Here is a 19,863-nt window from a genome sequence, read left to right on the forward strand (position 1 = left end):
ATGCACCTGCTATCAGCTGCCCGCCCCGCCGCCGCCGCCAGCTTACCTTACCTGCGTTACCTGTGAGGCGCGTGAGGCCGTGATCTATGGTGTTGGTGGTGGTGGTGGTTGGGGGCTGAGTGTGTTTCTACGTTTTGGGGGAGGTTGGGGAGGTCATTACTGTTTCCTTCGAACGACGCCCGTTATCTTAGTTCCCGAAAAGTATGTTGCTTTGGTGGTTGGAGTGATCGGGCGGCAAGTAAGAATCGGCATACGATGTCGGGTAAGTAAGGGACGGAAATGTTCCTTGTTTTCTTCCGTTTAAAACCCGACGGAGAAGGAAGCTCTGCTGGTTATTTGTTCTCTAAAAACGAGATTTTCTCTGGTTTCTTGTATCCCCGGATTCCTGAAGGAATGTCATTGAAATTCAACGTGTTTGGGGTACGGTTATCGGTTGAGCACCTTGATACGCACTTCGCGAGTTCGAGTTTGAAAAGCACAATGCGCGCGGTGCCAACATCGTAAAGATTAAACCAATCCGCCGACCTGTTTCTTGCACCTTTCTGAGGTTACTCTGCAGTCTTCGCGTAGGCAGATGGGATGCAAGTTTGACACGGCGCGCCGCAAACCTTGACATCGAAGGATGAAAAGCAAAAGCGGATGGGGCACAGCACATCTCCAGTTTTAGAGCTCCTCTTTTGTGTTCGCCTGTTTTTTTTTTTGTTTTTTTTTTTAATGAGTTATGCATGGCGCAAACGTTTATGCCTTTCTCATTGATTTCACGCTTCATTTTTTCGTCTTCGCGAATTCTCGTGAAACTCGGACACTTCCTTAAAAGGATACTACAACGAAATTTCGGTGCTCATTTTTTGGTCTATATGTGTTCAAAAGAGCAGTATCACTTGTAACATACCAATATCTTGTTAAAAAAGTCTCGAAAAGGAATTTTAAACGAATTAAACGATTAGCAAAGAGCACCTGGTGGATGTCGCTAACGCCTCGTTTGTAATGTCCGTCTAGGAACCTTGACAGCTAGTGACGGAGGTTGTCTCGTCTCCGGCCACGACGAGAGAAGGGGGGAAGGAGGAACTCCCCTCTTCCCGAGAATCCCTTTTGTGTGTCGCAGAAGTCGCTATTGTCCCCCTAGAAGATTATAGAAGATTAACCCGTCACTCAAAATTCATACAAAAGCAGCCGCTTCGGTGGCTGGAAACGACTAGGCCATCCTCTCGACGTCAGCCTCGCCGTAGCTTTGCTCGTCTTGAGACGACCTACGTCACGATTGCGTTGGATGTCACGTGCTCTAAGCTGGGCCTTCTCGAAGCGCTTGCCAGAGTGGACCGTTTATAACGAAAAATACAGCCACCAGGATCAAAATACAAACGTGCGATTGTCATTTACGGATATTGTGGATCATATTCAACCTATTTTTGAACACGACGGGAATATTTCAAATTTCGTTGAAGTATCCCTTTAAAAGTTCATAAAGCCCGTGCGCTAATTTTGTATGACGAAAAAAAAAAAGTATGTTTAATTTGCTTTGGTCTCCGTAAATGAAGGTCACGATAGGTTCCCCTCCGGCTCCCGGATAGAGCAGGAAAAAAAAGGAAAGAAAAGGTTGTCCATCAAGTTTACTTTACGGCCCTGTCTAGCACTCACTATTATTCTAATTATTATTCTTATTATTGTTATTATTATTAATAATGACATGTTTACATATGTAAATATTTTCTTCTTTTAGGTGCATGACAAACTTAGACTGGGTCTGTTAATTGCTCAGTTTCCTATGAAGAGCTTGCAGTTTGTCAACTTTGTTATGAGCGGGCAGAGTCAGGCCATGCACCGGACGCAGATAGAGGGCTTGCTCTCTTGGCCAACCAGAAGCCGAAAAAAATCCCCTAGCGGTGGTAGTAAGAAACAGTTTTCATAAGAGTATAAGGGTTAAATGTTGGAACTCTTCATGCTTCAAAATATGGTGATGTTTCGATTATGAACGTGCAAAAAGATGTAAGAAACGAATGTGACGCTTGAACTCTGTTTGGCTCGGACAGCGTGTGACCGCTCGGACAGCAGATTCCCGGCCTTCGGTGCCTGGCGTACGGATTATGTCGATCACTCCACTAGTCGCGCTCTTCCTCTATGGTTTTAGATGGCCATGATTCAAACATCATATGCACCATAGTTTCAGTCATTGAGAGTTACTGCGACGCGCTTATTGATTTTTTTTCTCGCGACCACTGCCAGGGTATTAGTTCCGGCTTCTGGTTGGCCACATTCGAGTTTCTGAAGATGCCCTGAAACACGCCCGTCCCGCCTTTGGCCAATGGCACCCTCCTCATTTGCCTCCTATACTTCCCAAAGAACGCCATACTCTCTCTATATACGGCTCTGGATACTACAGTCATATATGCCTCCTGCTTTGCCCAGGAGGCACTGCATTAAATTTGGCGTTTAGCGCCCCCTACAATTTGTTTATCGTTATTGGGTAGCACAAACATGCGCATTTGAATTTGTCCAGTGTGAAAACATTAGCCGGCTAAATGAATTCCCCCTCGCAATTATTTTACAGTACAGAATCGAGCCAATTCCTAACGTGGAAAGCTTTTTTCGTTCCTCAACACATCGGAAAGGGAAGAAACCCAGTGATGCATGCTACTGCAAGCTTCATCTACGCCGTACGAGAAGCTGCATATTTGGTGTAGGCATGCTGTCACTCGCAAAAACAGCGAGCTTGCTATGATGTCAAGCTTGAGGTGAGCATTACGAGATACGTTAATGCACCTTGTAAGAAAAAACTCCCAAACTGCAGTCCCTCCGCACAGCCAACGCGATAAGCTGATGACCAACCTTCAAAATGCGTAAAAGCAGACGCAATCGATCTAGCGGCAACCTGCCGTCTGTCGGCTGAGCAGATTGTTCCTATTGCATACTGCTTCTCGAGCTCTTGCAGCTTTTCTTGCATATTTCTGCTGTAAGCTTGACGCAGCATAAGATCAGCAGTAAGAGCTCCCCCTTCAGCACATGCTTCTTGCCCTCTGTAGTGTGTTGGTGCGCATGCGCGCTTGTCTTTTCAAAGGAATGCTCTCGCTGGAGGCAGGGCTTTTACTGCTGACCTCACTGATCCCACTGGTCGGAGAGTATAGCGTGTTCCTCTTTGTAAAATTCGCATGACACACGTTTCAATGTATGCCATGGCCGCTTGATTGTATAGTTGTGCTTAGCAGAACAACCTGGAGGGCAAGAAAAACAATTGTCTCGCTCCCTCAGTGCGCTGGGTGGCTAGTATCGTTCCCTCCGCTTGACTTTGTGCGATTTCGATGGGAATCCGTAGAAGTTTACGCCGGGGTTAAAAGCCCTTTATGTTTTTCACAGTTGACGATGCAAATAGTACTGTCGATGGTGACGTTTTGAACACATTGAGGCCGTGCTTGTTGCTCCTGGTTTCAACATGCTTGGATGAAGGAAAAATGACTAGTAGTTTGCGGTGAGCTCGCATCCCCGGGGTAACATTGTGCAGTGACGACAATGAGTGACACATTTTGAGTTGTGACCACGTTAATGCACAAATAACGGCTGTGTGCAGAACAGCCGCCCTAAAATGCTTGTTATTTTGCGGGGCCGCGGGATTTGTACTACTCAGACACTCTATCACCCGCCACCGGAGGGCGTAACGATACATTCAAAGCTTCAGTGCAGGAAGCCTATGACTCTCAGCAGAGCCGTATATGTAGAGAGTTTGGTCAATGGGAGGCGCCGGCAGAGTCAGGGTGTTCACCACACGAAGAAAGTGGGCTTCACATGCTCTCTTGGCCAACCAGAAGCCGAAAAGAATCCCCTAGCGGTGGTAGCGAGAAGCAGTTCTGATCAAAGGTCTATGTTCGTAAATGGTTTTAATAAGCGCGTAAGAGTGAAGTGTAGTAACTCTTTGTGGTTGAAAATAGGGTGCACGTGTTGTTTTGATCATGATCATGCAGAAAGATGTAAGAAACGAATGCGCCGCTCAACTCTGTTTTGCTCGGACAGTGTGTGACCGCTCGGACGGCGGATTCCCGGCCCTCGGCGGTTGGCGTACGGATTATGTCGATCGTTCCGCTAGTCGCACTCTTCCACCATCATTTTGGATGAGCGTGATTGAAAATCATGTGTACCATATTTTTAGTCATCGAGAATTACTCTAATGCAGTTATCAGGTTTGTTTCTCGCGACCACCGCCAGGGTATTATTTCCGGCTTCTGGTTGGTCACATTCGAGTTTCTGAAGACGCCCTGGAACACGCCCAGCCCGGTTTCAGCCAATGGCGCCTCCTCATTTGTCTCTTATACTTCCCAACGAATGGCCAAACTCTCTACATATACGGCTCTGACTCTCAGAAATCTTATCTAGAGTTTGCTGGTGTTTGGTGAAAGTACCTCCACATTTCTTATTTACAAGCTATGGTTCTCTGCGACATGTCTGCCATCATCTTTGTGGCTGTTTTGTTTTCAAACGTTCTGCGTTTGTAAAATGATAAGCACAGTTATGAATGTTCATCTGAAAACTGTATTTCTCAGCTTCCTTCTTTAGTGCTGTAATGAAAATGCCTCAACTCAGATTGGCCTGGTACATGTTACTGTTTTATTGTTCACGATAGGGTGCGTGCATTTGTCTGTACCTATTGTCTTTGTTAATCTTGCTAAGATAACAGGGGTCAGTGTTAAGGTGATCTAGAATGCGGACGCAGCTTGCAGTGGGCTGAGCAGTGCACTTTTCTGATGCAGAGCAAATAATACACCGAGCAGAAAAGCAGGAATATCAGTTGATATGAGCGGTGAAAACAACATCGACGCAAAGCTGCTGATGCACGAAATGATAGCTGATGTGCACGAAGTTAACAAAAACATACCTCTTTACTTGACTCTTGAAAAACAGTACAGTTACCACACCTATGATGCTTTGTCTTCTGAAGTAACTCTCATCCTTTGCAGCATTTGGGTGAGCTCATTTATAGGCAACTTTTAGGTCCTCTAGCTATTCCAGTTGGGTGAGGATTTCCTACTTGCCGGAGATTCTGTAAATGTGTTTTGGTAACGTCTGTTTATCGGAGGACAGAACAACTTAATTATGGTCCTCTGGTAAAATCAAGCGAGAGTGAAATCCAATCTTCATTTGCTTGGTGACGTGACTCCTGTTTTTACCAATCACTCAAGTTCACGAAGGGGTTCTTCATACATGAGGACACATTGGCCACATTTTGCTGTGGAAGCATTCAGCAAAGGTCATTATACTTGTGTCGAGCAGTCGTAGCACAGGTCTGCTGTCTCAGTCACTAAGCAGCTAGTATTGTTTTGTTTTTTGTTTTTTTTTCTATTGGAGTTTGCTTATCGGTACTTCTCGGCATTGCTTCATATTAAGAGCATGAGGATATTAAAAAGCTTGTAAGAAGAGATCGATAAGAGTCCAAAGCAGCCAAGTCTTTGCAAAATGTTGGCTTCTTTTTGCGGCTTCTAAGTAATGGCTTAGAACTTAGCAATATCCTTACAATTAAAAAATATATATTTTCAAATTATGGAACGCGCTTTCTCCACCTGCTATGGTTTTTGGACATATTTCCTAGAGTAAAGTGGGTAGATTGTTATTTACTTTGAACTTTTAAGTGCATTTCCAAGCAAATGTGCATAACTACAGAGAATGTGATAAATGCAAATGCAATCTGTATCCACATTGCATTTGGGCACTGACATTTCTCTAGTCCAGAAGCACTTGATCTCTTCACCGAGAGGCTCTTTTTGTAACACTCGCCACATACGCACGGGTTTTTCATGCCAGACTGATTATGAACTGATAAGCTCTCCTCGCCTCTGTTTTGGGCGATTGTGGCGAAGACGTCACGATAAGGAAGGTGACACTCGTCTTTCGAAATGTATGGATGATACCAATATTTGAATCACCGCCAAAATCTTGATTGTGGGCTTCTTTCTGTCAGCCATCGACTGTGACAGCTTAATGCCCGTAAGTATAGCTTTGATTTGGAGGAAATAGAGATATTTTGGCTGTTCACCGAGCTGAAACGAGTTTATAGAAGGAGAAGTTCCCTTGAAAGCATTTTATAAGTTTTTTTTACCAAACTTTGAGCTGCAGCCTGATTTAGGCGATTTACAGAGTCACTATCAGTTCAGTTCATTTCCAGACTCACTCATTGAGGGTTTGTTTGCTTCGTCCTCCAAGGCTGCAGTAGGTTACTCTGATTTATGTGTCGCTTCTTATAAGTTTATACAAAGTAAAAGCAACCTGCTTTCACATTTGAATTGCTGTCCATTTTTAACTGCCTTTAGTATTACCGTATATCTCCCTAGAGGTGCCCCACCCCGAAACATAACCCGCCCCCTATTTATGGTACGATTTACTATTTTTCAAAAATACCGAAAGATGGCTCATTTCTAGTAATTGTAGGGCCCTGGCCAACGGTGACCTCGGCAGAAATGGTGTTGTACTTAGGCAAGACGGGAGATAAGTGAAGATTGCTGACTGAGAAGGACAGTCGTCTGCAGTTCATTGCCCCTCCCAGCAATTCACAAATTTCGCAGGTCACAAAATCTAAAACTGGCAAGTTTTTAACTTTTTTTGATTGCACACCGAAAGTTAGCCTGCTCCTTATTTACACCCGATTTGCTTTCGGTTTTATATGCACTATTTCTCTGGATATTACGGTAGTACTAAAATTGTGACGGCAATCATATCTCGCCCATGATTGTAAATACCTGCCATTTCTTGGGGTCAGGTACAAGACTTCTTTCCTTTGAAATGCTTCCTCGTGGGGTGTGCCCATCTTGCCCCCAGCACTTTTTCAACCGCTTTTGTATTGGCGTTATACTGGCCACAAAAGCGCCGCATGCGGAAAGTGCCAGTCGCTCTGACTTTTCTTCACGGCCTCTTTTGTCACGGCATCTTTTCCAGTTGGGGGTGAGGGTGAACGACTCTGGAGGAGGGCGGACACCAGGCGGCAGCGGTAGAGCCATGGGGCAGGCGCACACTGTGGCCAACGGAGGGGGCAGAAGGCGCCGCCTGTCGTCCCTGTGCCACCCCTTCGGTGCCCACAGCCGCAACCTGAGTGCCACCTTCCACGCGACCGACTCGGAGGTGCACTGGGAGCAGCTGAACGTGAATGTGGCCACGGAGGAGGAGCTCATGACCCTCCCAAGGGTGACCAGGCACCTGGCCAGGAACATCGTGGACTACAGGCAGGCCATCGGGGGCTTCAAGAAGGTCGAAGACCTGGCCCTGGTCTCCGGTGTCGGGGCGTCGCTTCTGCAGGTGGGGGTCTGGCTAGGCACTCGCACAAGCGGTGCTGTCGCGAAGGGTTCCGAAGAAGGATTGACCACTTCGGAGGACAGATGTAGAATAGAATCTATTTCTTGAGCTGTCATTGGGTTTCTTGCCACACTTATATCAGGTGGAAGTTCACACTCGAGCCTCAGCTCAGCACCGGCACATCTATATTACAGGGGCATTTTGCCGATGCTACGGTGCTATTAAGCATTGACACCTGATTTTGACTGTGAAAACTCATTTTTTTTATAATTAAAGGTCAAGCAACACACTTTTTGTTGTGTTCAATTGAATTTAATCGGAAAGAAAGTGTTGAGAATTGCAAGCTTTAGTTGACCATAATTTGATATTCATTAGTGTTTTTTTTGCTATATTTTCAATATTTTTTCGCTGAAGCCTGTTTAATACCAATTCTGTGATGTTATCTAAAAAAGACACAGACACCCCCCAAAAATTTGTTTTAAATTTTTTGCCAGGTGATTTAGTATGGTGTCAGAAGACTATCCAATCAATATTTTACTACAGTCACACATATTTAATAAAGGAAAAAAATGCAACTGCTTGAAACTGAAACATGTGCATAAAGTTTCGGAACAGAGAGTTGCCGGAAGTCACGTTGCTATCGCTCCCTACCCAGTTTTTTTTCCGTTCTTCCACTTTTCGGGCGTGTAATGCAGACAGTGACAATGACGACGTTGCTTGAACCGTTTCTCGTGCAATTGTTTCACACTTATATACCTTCCCATCGCTGTTCTGTGCTTGAAGATCGATTGGCCGGTACCACGAACCGCAGTTCAGACGTAGCACTCCCACGTTCGTTGCAACGTTGGTCCGCTGTGCATTGCCATCGAGTCATTTAGTTTGCATACATTGTCATGTTGAGAATGATGTGTACATCTACTTCCTGTAACCCGTGCAGCATTTTTTTCGATCAGCGTATTTGCAGCTTCTTGGAAGCCACAAAAAATGGGTCTCATATCCTTTTCTATTTTTAATATTGAATGTGTTTGAGTATATTTGGTACGCATCAGTTTTAGTGGCACGTGACCGTGGAAAAGAGACTGAGGGCATCAGAAACTGGCTGATTCTTGACCAGCGGTTTTCAGGCGGAAAGAATATAAATTTCGAGCTGCAAATTGTGTGTGTTCTGTGTAGTTGGGCTCTCATAGGTCATGTCAAATAAAAACATTGGCATGCATAAGTACCCTGTCAATGTCCCTCGAAGACCTTATTTTAAGTCTAGGTTAGGCTAGTGGAAGGTGTAGTTATAGTCTATGAAACAGAATAAAAGTAGTATGGAGAAGTGATGAGGCAATCCCACATTAGGTACTTTTGAAATGAGCATGTTTTATTCTTAGTAGAAGGATTCAAAGAATGGTTGTGGCTTTTACAAAGCTTACATCTGTGGACATATCTAACTAGTTGACTAAGTAGGCAAGTGGTGCTCCTGCACATACATTGTTGAGAACCATAAAGGTTCTAGTAGTTTTTCTTATATCCCATAAAGCACAGATCCCAAGGCATGTAAACCTGCATTTTAAAACTGACAGATTGAAGTTGGCATTTTTTTAAGTTTGGTAAGGAGAAGCCGACAAGGGTGGGGGTCATTTTCCCCACCAACAGATGCTCCGGCCAGAGATCACGGTCCGTCGCAACCCCCGGCCCCCGCCCCGATCTCCGATGAATGCGACGCGGTGCAGCCCACCTCTTCACGACTTGGAGCTGTACAGGCTAGTGGGACCACTCTGCAGGAGACCCGTGCAGCCAGGAAAGGTAAGATCCCTTAATCAAAAGCTTATATTCAATACTAACTAGCTTACAGTGTTATATTTGTGTTTACTGTTTTACTTTTTGTTTTATTGCCACCCCCTTGTATAATGCCCCACGGGCCCTCAAGGAAAATAAATGATGATTATGACAAGTTGAGTGGTCTGGTACAAAACAAGACATATATGTCTCTGTCGGAGATTACCTCGCCTTATGCGAACATATAGCACCCGAGGTACTGTAGTGAACCTTATAGGTGGCCGTATTTTTTAAAAATAAGTGTGTGATCAATCCGCTATGGGTGCAACAGTTGAATCTCCTTTCCACTTGCAACATTTCAGGTGTACAGTGTCATGTTTCATTTATTTTCAGTCTCTTAGGTTCTAAATTTTGAGTTTGCAAAATAAGGCCGCAGAAGCGTTGAATGGGATGCTACGAACTCCAAAACATCTCTCATACATTGACATCTCAAATGGATGGCCAAATTTTTTAAAAAGCAGTGCGCGATCAAGCGAGGACTGTGACGTCACAATCCTCCTGGAACAGTTGAGAATGAGTGTCAGTTGCATCGTTTCTCTCCTCCTCGCTTCGGTTTACCACCTTAAGAGGATGAAGCGAAGAGGAGAGGGAATGAGAACCGTGACGTCACATGTCTTGTCGGCCTCATCAGCCGTGTTCTGTGGCACACTTTTTTTTAAAAAAATACGGCCAGTCGTTAGACTGTTAGAAATATCGCTGTATGATTGATATTTTTGGGTTTTGCTGCATCCCACTTATCACTCTAGCCTTCTTTTGTGAGCTCCAAATTTCAGTCCAGCATCCCTTTAGTATCAAACTTCATTTTATTGTGGGAGAACTTTCCTTTGACAAACTCAGAGATGCTATGCTCCTGTAAATTGAAATCAGTGCTGTGAGATACAAGTGGAATGATCTGAAGATATCTTTCTGATCATTTGCTCTGGGGAAAATTAGCCACCTTTAGAAAAATAATGACTTTAAAAAGTGTTCGCTGCTCACAAGGCTACTTTTTTCAGCAGCCTTATGGAGTCATGTAGTATCTATATATCTTTGCAGTGGCGTCACTAGGGTTAGCGGCACCCAAGGCAGTGGCCCGCCGCCAACACCCCCCCCCCCCCCCTCCTTTCACTACCTCCCTGAGCACTGCACCCAAGGTGTTCCACCCCCCCCCCCCCCCCCCTCCCAAATGTTGATAAAGATGCAGTGGCATCACAAGGTGGGGCCTTGTGACACCACTGCATCTTTTTGCAACAGATTTTATTTGCCATATAGTACAAGGGTTGCTCAGAAAGTAATGCTCCGCATTTTGTTTCTCAGAAACTGTTTATTCAAAGTACTATACGGAATTTACACCAAATATTACTGCACCTTCTTGCATACATGCTATTTTTTTTACATAACCTCTGCTCAGTTTTTTGGCTTTATGCTAGCATGGAACAAGGGCATACATGCCTTTCCTGTATCTGCGCGTTTTCTGCTCATGTAGCCATGTTCTCACTCCACGAATTATGCTATTGTTGTTTTCATACCTTGTTGAGCTTAATGCATTCTTTCTTGACCTGAAGAGATCAAAATTTGATGGTGCGCCTAATCAGGCTTATAGGGGGGATGTTAGAGTACAGTCTAACAAAATTTGGCAATTGCATCCTGGGTTTTGAGACTTTTGTGAAGGCGGGCCTTGTCATGCTGGAGAAACAAATGTCTCTTCGATTCCCCTTATGCCACACACACCGGTAATGTTGATAATTGGCATTGACTTCCTTTGCTGACTGAAAACTTTGGGGCCAGTTATTAGTTCATTATGTGCCAATTTGCGTAAATAAATTCATTGGCACGCTACAACATACCTGGGTTGGTGGTGATGGCAGGTCGCTCCGACTGCAACCGATCACGCAGCTCCATCTCTCCATTTTTGAAGCTTCAAGTCTTTTTACCCAGCATCCAACCATGCTCTTATCGATTGTATATGGTAACTTTCATACACAGCACACAAACGGTTATGCATTTTTTCTCTAGTGTTTTTCTCCGCCACCAGAAATTCGATTACGGCTCGTTGCTTGAGACGCATGTCAAACACAGACGCCATGTTCACGGACTATTACAGCAGTGTCCTTTGTGCGCAACCGTGATGAAATTACATACATGTAGGTAGAAAACATCAATGTTGCAACCTCTAAATTTTTGGCAGTGACTATTTCGACATCCATTGTCACAATATCTCAAAAATTAATTTTGACGTCTGTTATGTGACTTCCGTAAAACGTCAAAATAGTGGCTTTATTATTTTGACGTCCCCCTTCAGTGCAGCCGTCACAAACAGCGTTGGCCATTGCAGTGGTAGCCGTTTTGTGGTTTCGTTCTGTTTAGTTTCTGATGGTGTTGTCAATGTAGTGTTGGCGCTTTGACAAATTCATCTGTTGCGTGCCTAAGAGGTTTCGGTTGTTTCGTTCCTATTTGGCAGTGGAAATGTCTTATTCAGCATGTGTGGGACTAGCTTGACAGTTGATGCTTTCGGACGTGACACGCCCGGCGGCAATGTTTTGAGCGTTCTGGGCTCGCATGTCGTCTCGGTACGCGTCTCACTAAAACTTTGAATCTACAACAAAGGCGAGCTGGATATCCTCTGCCTTACCTGCACGTAACAAATGTAAGTGCATACACTACGTAACACTGAGAAATTCGGTACGCTTTTTGTGCCTTCATATCGCGCAAGCGCGTCTTCGTATGGTTGCGGTCTCGCCTTGCATCTGGCTCCTGCCCTGTTTTTAATCGGGTTTCGTGAGTTTAGAGATTTTTTGTTTGGTTCATGTATAACGAGCGGGTTAACTACGAAACAATCAGGATGTTAAATAAAAGGTTATGAATTCAAACATTGCCTCCTTGATGTTTTTTGACCGGTGCGAATGAACAAAGGTTCTGGCACGGTTGTACGAAATACACACATTTTTCAATCAACTGCGAATTTTATGACACAGCATTCAAATAAATCATGTGAAATAAACCATAAAAGGCAGCGGTGCTGCATTTTGAAATGTTTGGCACAACCAAGCAAATGTCACTTGCGACCATATAGCTGATGTACCTTGAGAAGTGATTCTGCCCTTTTGTTTTCTATATATCCCTCATGTGCTTTCTTTTTTGTTTGTATTTGTCAGTGCCCCATCATCATTATTTTATTTTAATTTTGAATGTTATATTTAGGCTGGAGATGCGAACAAGCAATAGATTGATTGGAGCAAGCACCTCTCCCCTCGCTTGTGTTTGTGAGCGTGGTGCGATTGGTTGCAGGCTGGGGAGGAGGTGCCGCCCGGCTGCCTGGTGGTTGCGCTGTGGAACCTGGCGGGCCTCACGACAGACAAAGCTTCCAACCCCGGGGTGCTCGAGGTGGTGTGCCGCACCGCCCTGGAGAACGGGTCAGCACAAGCAGCCGCCTCTTTTGCGCTGCCCCGCCTTCTATCATGCGACACCTCCTCGTGACACCTTGCTTGGAACACTCATTACAGACACTAAGTTCCCTGAGATATGGTCCAACTCTGCAGTAATTAGGGTAGGGGGTGGGGTGGAAACTTTAAGAGATAAGCAGTGTTCATAGAATACTGTCACATAATACAATGTTGTCTTTATGAGGAGAGGAATGTGTGTGCTGCTACCACTGCGGGTGCCATATACACATCAGCCTTCTTGTCAAACTAAGGAAAAGGTTTAAGATAAGGAAAGCTCTGAGATAGGTGGAGTAGGTACCAAACTTTTATGAGTGCCACCTGTACATTGTTGAAATGTGATCTGCCATAGGATCGTGCTGCCAACTTTTTTGTGCCAAAAGCTGTAGAAAATTACTCTAACTAAAGTTCACAAACAAAAAGGAATCAGACATATCTGCTCTGCTCATGACTCAATTCTTTCTTGTCTTCCCAAATTACATGTTTGTGTAAGGCAAATGAGAACCGCAGCAATATAGCATGTCACTGTTTTCTTTGCTTTCTTTGACAGTGCATTTTGGTTCTGGTGCCTTGTGGCGATTTTGCTTACCTAAAATTGAAAAACTATTTTTGTGCTCTAAATATTTACAAGAATAAAAGCTCTATAGAAGAGCTTAACCCCATTGCAAAACTTGCAGGACATCATTGAAGACTTTTGTGTGTAAGTATGCTTTGAAAAGGTCAAAACTAAACCACAGTGCTTGTTTTTTTCTTAACATATGAAGGGTAATTAAGGTGTTAGCATTCACTTCTTATATTCTTCCAATGCAAAAAATATAGTAGGGAATTTTTTACTTTGCAGGGTGTCCATCATAGCCTGCCAGGAGATATGCTCAAAGGAGGCCCTAGATGTGGTCAGTCCGTCTTTTATTTTTCTAGCACAGTAGTGCGTATGTGCTCGGCTCTTACCACCAGGCTAGAGCCAATGTATACTGTACTGCTGCAATTAAGAGTGCACTCTTTCAAACTGGGAACCAACTTATAGCCAGTTCGTATGTTGTGTACATATTATTGCCTCCATGCTCGGTTGGTCTTGGCAAAAACTATAGCTAACACCGACTGGTCTAATTTAACGACAGACAACTGGTGTCAACATAATGACAACTGATGCCTCCCACTGCATGCACAGGTGGTGCGAGAGCTTCGCCAGCCACAGCTGGAGCCGGTGGCATCCTGGGAGCCCAGGGACCACCAGTGGGACCAATGCACGCCAGTGCCTACCTCTGGACCTGTAGGACTGGTGGGCTCTTATGTTCATACTCCAGGGCAACAGGGCAGAGGGCACTGCAAGCTGTGCAATGCATAATCTTAGACAAGACAAAATGTAGATTTTTTTGTTGTAAATGTTGTTGATATAGTGATGGCATTACTTCGTGTTCTCTGTTGGTTCCTTTGCTGATTAGATGGCTTTTGTTGTCTTTGTGGCACAGTTTTCAGGCTTCCTGTTCAGTACCAGCAAGGGGCTCAAGCTGGTGGAGTGCTACACTGTTGATCTCGACTCCTGCAACAACGGACTCGCGGGGCCTTGTCCTTGCGTGGCACGCTTCAAGGTGTGCAGCTTTTCGGACTATTTTAGGCCATTGAAGTTTCTTGTTGCATGCGAGAGCTGTGTCTCGGGGAATAATGGCCACTGTACCATTGTAAACGTCAGAATGGTTGTTTCCCCACTAATGCATCCGGATATCCTACCTGTGCCGATGGAATGTAATAAGTCTACCCAAGGGCAGAGCTTTTGCAGACTAACCAAACCTTGCCACATTAAAAAAACAGCAACCATCTTGAATGACCACTGTAAGCATTTTGTCACTTTCTTTTACGCTACTGTAGGAACACTTACAAGAGTGTGAGACCTAAGACTGAAAGCCATTCGAACGTTCTCCGGAACCCTTTTGCTGATGTGTGCTTTTCTGTTCTAATGAATCAAATATGATTACTAACAAATATATCTGGTGCAGTGCCATGGGGCCTAATTTTAGTTGTGTAGTTACAGTCGACTTGCAAATAGTTAAGGCTTTAGAAACAGTGATTGAAGCTTTATGTTGCATCGTTGTGCTTGTTTTTCTGAGAATTTTAGCAGGGGCCTCTCACGTTTTGCTTTATTGAGCCCTTTAATCTTGGTGAAACAAGACGGTGGAAGGCGGCTTGCCAAAACGTGACGGTCAATGCCCAATCTTTATATAGTTTCTAATTTTTGGGTAGTTCTTAGGTTTACATGCATTAGCACTTCAGATAGGATTTCAGAATCTGGTTAAACCCAGTCTGTCTTTATGAAACGCCAGGAGTACTCCTCTGTTCCACTTACCAAAATGTATAACTTTAAAATTCAATTAGCAAAAAAGAGGTCCCGAAGGTTCCATCCGTTTAGCCATGTAAACCATTCACAGTAACGTAAGGCACGAAATAAAAATATCACGTTGCGTACAGTGAATCGCGGTACAAGCTCATCTATAGGGGCACCGCCCAGACTGAAGAAAGTGCCATATGAGGTGTCTCTGGGATGACAAGCCTTTGATGACTAGGTTGGAACTGAGTGCCGCAATGTTGTGCCCAAGTGGCATCAGTTGACTAGGTCAGCTGCACATCCACAGTAAGTTACTACCAAGCTTTGTCAGATGCTCAATAAATCAATGACGACTGATTCTAAACAAAAGAAAACATTGCACCCACTTCCATGACATTGTGTCAACGCTAACCACCGACGTGTTGCAAAAATAAGTGCCTGCCATGGACCGATGCTGCCGACAACCATACTTGATGTCGTGGGGATTTGCTCCAGTCTCACTTCCAGTGGTGTCCTGAGATCATATGAAATCAGACCAGGGCATACAAGACCCTCGGTACCCTGGCCTGAAAACTCCGTCAGGCCAGCTCATAACGCAGCTAGCTGTGCACCTTCTATTCATGTAATGAACTTGAGCCTCAAAAAACCCAAATGTTGAAATGATGACGACCCAGTTAACTGAATTTAAAAAACTCATTGTTAAGCCTCCTGTCGAAGTTTTCTTAAGTATGTAAAATCTTAGCCCACTTCTCTTCAGTCTAGCTTTGAATGAATAGTATTGCCCTCAGTTGTTGTGCCTTTTGTGGCAGTTGTAGGAGTTCGAGCGGGAAAACATTTTGCGACCTGGCGGGTCCTTTGTCAGGCCGGCCAGAAGCCTCAATAACTTTGTTTTCTTTCATTGGTATAAAAATATCATGCAAAAAAGACCAAAAAAAAAAAATTGTAAAGCCTTTTTACTTTACGTGAAGATGGAGGACCAGCGAAGCTGTTATTTTTACAACGTCTGGGACGATGCCTAGAGGACGATGTCTAGGACGACTTCTTGACCGATTTCAAGGACGACTTCTAGGACAACCTCGAGGACGGCGTTTAGGTCGACCTCAAGAATGACTTCTAGGATGACCTCGAGGACAACCTCTCGGACGACCTCAAGGACGTCTCCTAAGACGATGCCTAAAAAAAGACAGTCTTTCCACTCTGGTAAAAACCAGAGTGGAAAGGCTGCCGCCATCGCTCATAGATGGTGGTAGCTGTGTGGAATTTTGTGTCGACTTTTGTTTGTCTAGGACATGATACTGGGGAAACTAGCTCTTAACAGTTCCGCTGTAAAATTCCTACGACCATGGGCTACTCCTCCTGTATATATTCTATGCCTGTCGGAAGTGCTCCTCGAAATCGTCGTGTTTATTAATTCCTCCTCCTCTTCTAACGCCCGTGTGTGCCGCAAGACGGCGTTGCCTACATTGGGAGGCTATAGAATGCTGATCAAAAAGAGGGCTTGTATCTAACCATGGGGAGCATTTTCAATTTAATGGCGGACGCCTCGTGCGGAGATTGGTCGCAAGTGCTCATGCGCTACATTTTCGCGCAGCGAGGAGGAAAGCGGGAGGAAAGGCGGAGACTTTTGCAGACGATCAATGCTTTCGCCTCATCCTTGCAGCTCATATTGCAAGCGCAGTTCATAAACCAAGTGACCCCGATCGAGCAGTTGGAAACTCTGTCTATTACAGGCTCTCTATAGCACGAATAGACGATGCGTCGTGCGCAAGGCCCTGGCATTAGCCTCGTGGGAACCTTTATTACAGAGAGTTCCGAACCGCTCGATCGGGGTCACGTGGTTTATGGACAGTATTTGCAGTACAAGCTGTAAGGTGGTGACTAAAGTTTTTTTTTTTTTTTAATTTTAATTGTATGACAAGCTGTATTGCCTTTTTAGTTATTTTGTATCAAACCATTAAGAGAGATATTTATTTAGTAGATATTTCTCGCATCGTAAGTATCTGTTTCAGACTTCTTCTTCGCATGACATTTTTGTTCTGTTGAATGAAAACAAAGTTATTGAGGATTTGGCTTGAGTGCCGGAGGACCTGCAAGGTCCCGGAACGTTTTCCCATTTGAATTCCTACGATCCCCACAGAAGACCCAAACCATCAAGGGCAATTTTATTTTGAGTATTATTACTCACAGGTTCTTGTTTTTCTTTTTTCCATATGCATAAATAGTATGCATATGAAAATAACTGAGGATTATAGGTGTGTGCAGTGAGGAGGGCCAAGCATGCTATGCACCTGCCCCTCCCCCCCCCCCCCCCCCTTCCCTCCCTTATTAATGGCTTGAGAGGGGTCAAAATTAATTATACAACAAAAATATGGCCTTACTGATTTTCACCCCTCTGGAGCCATTAGGTACGGGACCATAGCATGCTTTGTCCCCCTCCCGCTGTGCACGCCTATGCTGAGGATGACCACACTCTTTTGTGCGGAGACGAAGTGCCTTGTTCATGCACTAGAACCGTTAACAACATTGCATGGCTCAAAGTGTCATTGCAAGGGGCATGGTGCCTGCAGGCTCCTGGGCTGGAGTTTGTGATGGTGAGCATCCTGCTGCATTCCCTCAAGGCCCACGACATGGAACAAGTCTTCCCCAGCTTCGTCAGTGTACTTGGGCACAAGCTCGCAGGTGAACTTTTGTACTACACGTTCCTCTTGCCCCCAAACAAGTGTGCCATGTTCACATGATTGCAGAGTGCACGAGGCAAATGTCACCTCCAAAAAAATTTTTTTCTTCTTTTTTTTTTTTTTTAACTTCATGCTTTTAGAGATTTTTTATCACTCTTGAAAAATTTCAAGAGGAGTTCTTTGCACAGAAAATAGTACTTACGAGAATAATTTCTGGCTCAATACTAAAACTGACCTATAGCATGTTTGCACGGTTCTAACGCACCCTGAATTCTAACGCTCAGACAGATTTAGCTTCCAGATCATCAAAAAATAAATTGCTGCTGATTCCATCGCGCAGGTAAAATAATGAAATTTGAACACTCATAAAACAGATTTTATGAAACGCATGCCGAGACAAAACTAAATGCCTTGCACTAGTCATCGTTGTCAGAGTCTGTTGATGGTTCTTTGCTGTCCACAAAGGTAATAATATTGTTTTCGTCCAAAGCGTTTGAAGTGCCGCACTTCTTGCGCATGTACAGTCCTAATCACACTTGTCTATAACGCGCGAGCGTGCGGCTTTCTCTGGGGAGCGCTAGACTGGTGGCATTCGCGGAAACTAAGCTAGTCACGTGGCGCAACATGGAACGGCCCGCTCGAGGGGTGTCCTGCCCACTCTATCAGCTGACGGCGAACGCGGAAGGCTGCTCGCACGCTTTTTACAAACATCATTGCTCGAACAACAAAACACACTAAAGCATGAAGGCGTATCAACGATGTCGTCATCAAAAAACAACAAAAAAATATATCATAAAGCACTTTACTTTTATCGCTTATCAAGCTGATAGAGTGGGCAGGACACCCCTCGAGCGGGCCGTTCCATGTTGTGCCACGTGACTAGCTCAGTTTCCGCGAATGCCACCAGTCTAGCGCTCCCCTGAGAAAGCCGCACGCTCGCGCGTTATAGACAAGTGTGATTAGCACTGTACATACGAGTGCGTGACCGTCGCCTCTGGTGGGGTCATCTTTCAAACACCTTGCAAGCTCGTCGGGTGGCTGGGATTGTGAGGCCACACAGTGCTGCTCAGTTGTTATCTTTTTCCGCCAGCATGATGACCTTTCCTGTAAATAAAGCCTCCTAGTGGAATTTTTTTGTTTTTTCATCTTAAAACGACAGACATGAGTCCGTAGACACAAGAGAATGTGCGTGATACGGATACAAAAATGCCGAATCAGATTGGATTGGATTGGGTGTTGTGGCTTTTCCCTTTGTAATGGGTGAGTCCGTGCTTTGCTCTAGCCGGGTTATTCCCTATTTTTCACCCACCAGCCTTCCAGTTTGTACCTGGTGCTTTCGATCACCCTTTCGGCCGCTTTGATTTTCTGCCGATCCGCTGCCGGGTGCGAACCCCCCTTGTCTACCTCAACTGCCATCGTAAAACCCAGGGCCCTTGCGATTGAATCCATTTCCGGTTGCGGTGTTGGACCGCGGCAGGCAATTACGATGTGGTCGATTGTCTTGGACTTTGCCACGCAGATGGCGCAGAGGGTCTTCAGGTCTTCGGTAAATTTTGCTCTCCATGTCCTCGTTCCTAGAGTTCTGGCCCGAGCCTGGAATAGCAGGCCGTTTCTTCTTGTGTTGTTATAAATGTTCTCCTTCATGTTGCTGGCTTTGTGCAAGCTGTACCTCCACAGAGATTATTTCCGGGCCGTTCCGTCTCTCCAGCATCGCTGCTCTTCCTCTTGCACCAGCCTCATCACCGCTTTGTCGTCTGTCCCCCTATTTCCCTTTCGCTCCTCGCCCGGCTCTGCCAGCAACTGGACCAGGATGTTATAACGATACGAGAGTGCCCTTGTTCTCTTTCTCCATCTTGTGTTATGGTCCTTGTAGATCGCATATTCCCAGACCTTGTTGGCCCATCTGGCGTGGTTCATTCCGGCCAGGTGTCTCTCGTAGCCTGCTTTGGCCACCGTTTCTCTGGCCTCAAAGCTCGACCAGCCCAGGTCTCCCTAAACTGCTTCATTGGGGCTGCTTGACTGGGCCCCCAGTGCCATCCTTCCGGCCTTTCACTGCCTCGTCTCAATGAAATTGCGAGTGTTCGACGACAGGCACATCACCTCGTTTCGGAAGGTGATGCCAGGGACCACCACCAACTTCCACAGTCCACATGCACCATCTTCCACACAAACAAATGGTCACAATGGCGATGGGGCTAGCCATCTAATACCAAGCATTGCATTTTTCTTGCATTTCAGTTGTTGGTTTCAATTGTAATGTGCGTGTAATTTTGGGCACCGATTGTGGCGAAAAAAAGTGCACGTTGGGATTGTGCGAACATGGTAATAAACTTTGTGTGTGTTGTTGCAAGTGCAA

The 19,863-nt window shown here is 45.1% G+C and overlaps 1 protein-coding gene across 5 annotated transcripts in view; it reads left to right on the forward strand.

Annotated features, from left to right (window-relative positions):
* Positions 1 to 19,863, forward strand: part of LOC8032969 (endonuclease/exonuclease/phosphatase family domain-containing protein 1) — a 32,011-nt gene continuing 12,148 nt past the window's right edge. Inside the window, exons 1-8 of one of the 5 annotated variants that reach the window (XM_029966881.3) lie at positions 1 to 262; positions 6,913 to 7,269; positions 8,908 to 9,057; positions 12,358 to 12,482; positions 13,351 to 13,402; positions 13,678 to 13,788; positions 13,979 to 14,098; positions 17,397 to 17,508. In XM_029966881.3, the coding sequence (XP_029822741.1) occupies positions 6,973 to 7,269; positions 8,908 to 9,057; positions 12,358 to 12,482; positions 13,351 to 13,402; positions 13,678 to 13,788; positions 13,979 to 14,098; positions 17,397 to 17,508 (967 nt within the window). In that variant the 5' untranslated portion in view covers positions 1 to 262; positions 6,913 to 6,972. Of the gene's footprint in view, positions 263 to 2,585; positions 2,733 to 4,638; positions 4,951 to 5,591; positions 5,968 to 6,001; positions 6,190 to 6,912; positions 7,270 to 8,907; positions 9,058 to 12,357; positions 12,483 to 13,350; positions 13,403 to 13,677; positions 13,789 to 13,978; positions 14,099 to 17,396; positions 17,509 to 19,863 lie in introns of those variants that run through there. The other 4 variants (XM_042286384.1, XM_029966883.4, XM_029966880.4 and 1 more) reach the window with 4 other exon arrangements.

This window comes from Ixodes scapularis, unplaced genomic scaffold (assembly GCF_016920785.2).
Source record: "Ixodes scapularis isolate PalLabHiFi unplaced genomic scaffold, ASM1692078v2 PGA_scaffold0__279_contigs__length_252992795, whole genome shotgun sequence".
In the NCBI taxonomy this organism is placed as follows: Eukaryota; Metazoa; Arthropoda; class Arachnida; order Ixodida; family Ixodidae; genus Ixodes; species Ixodes scapularis.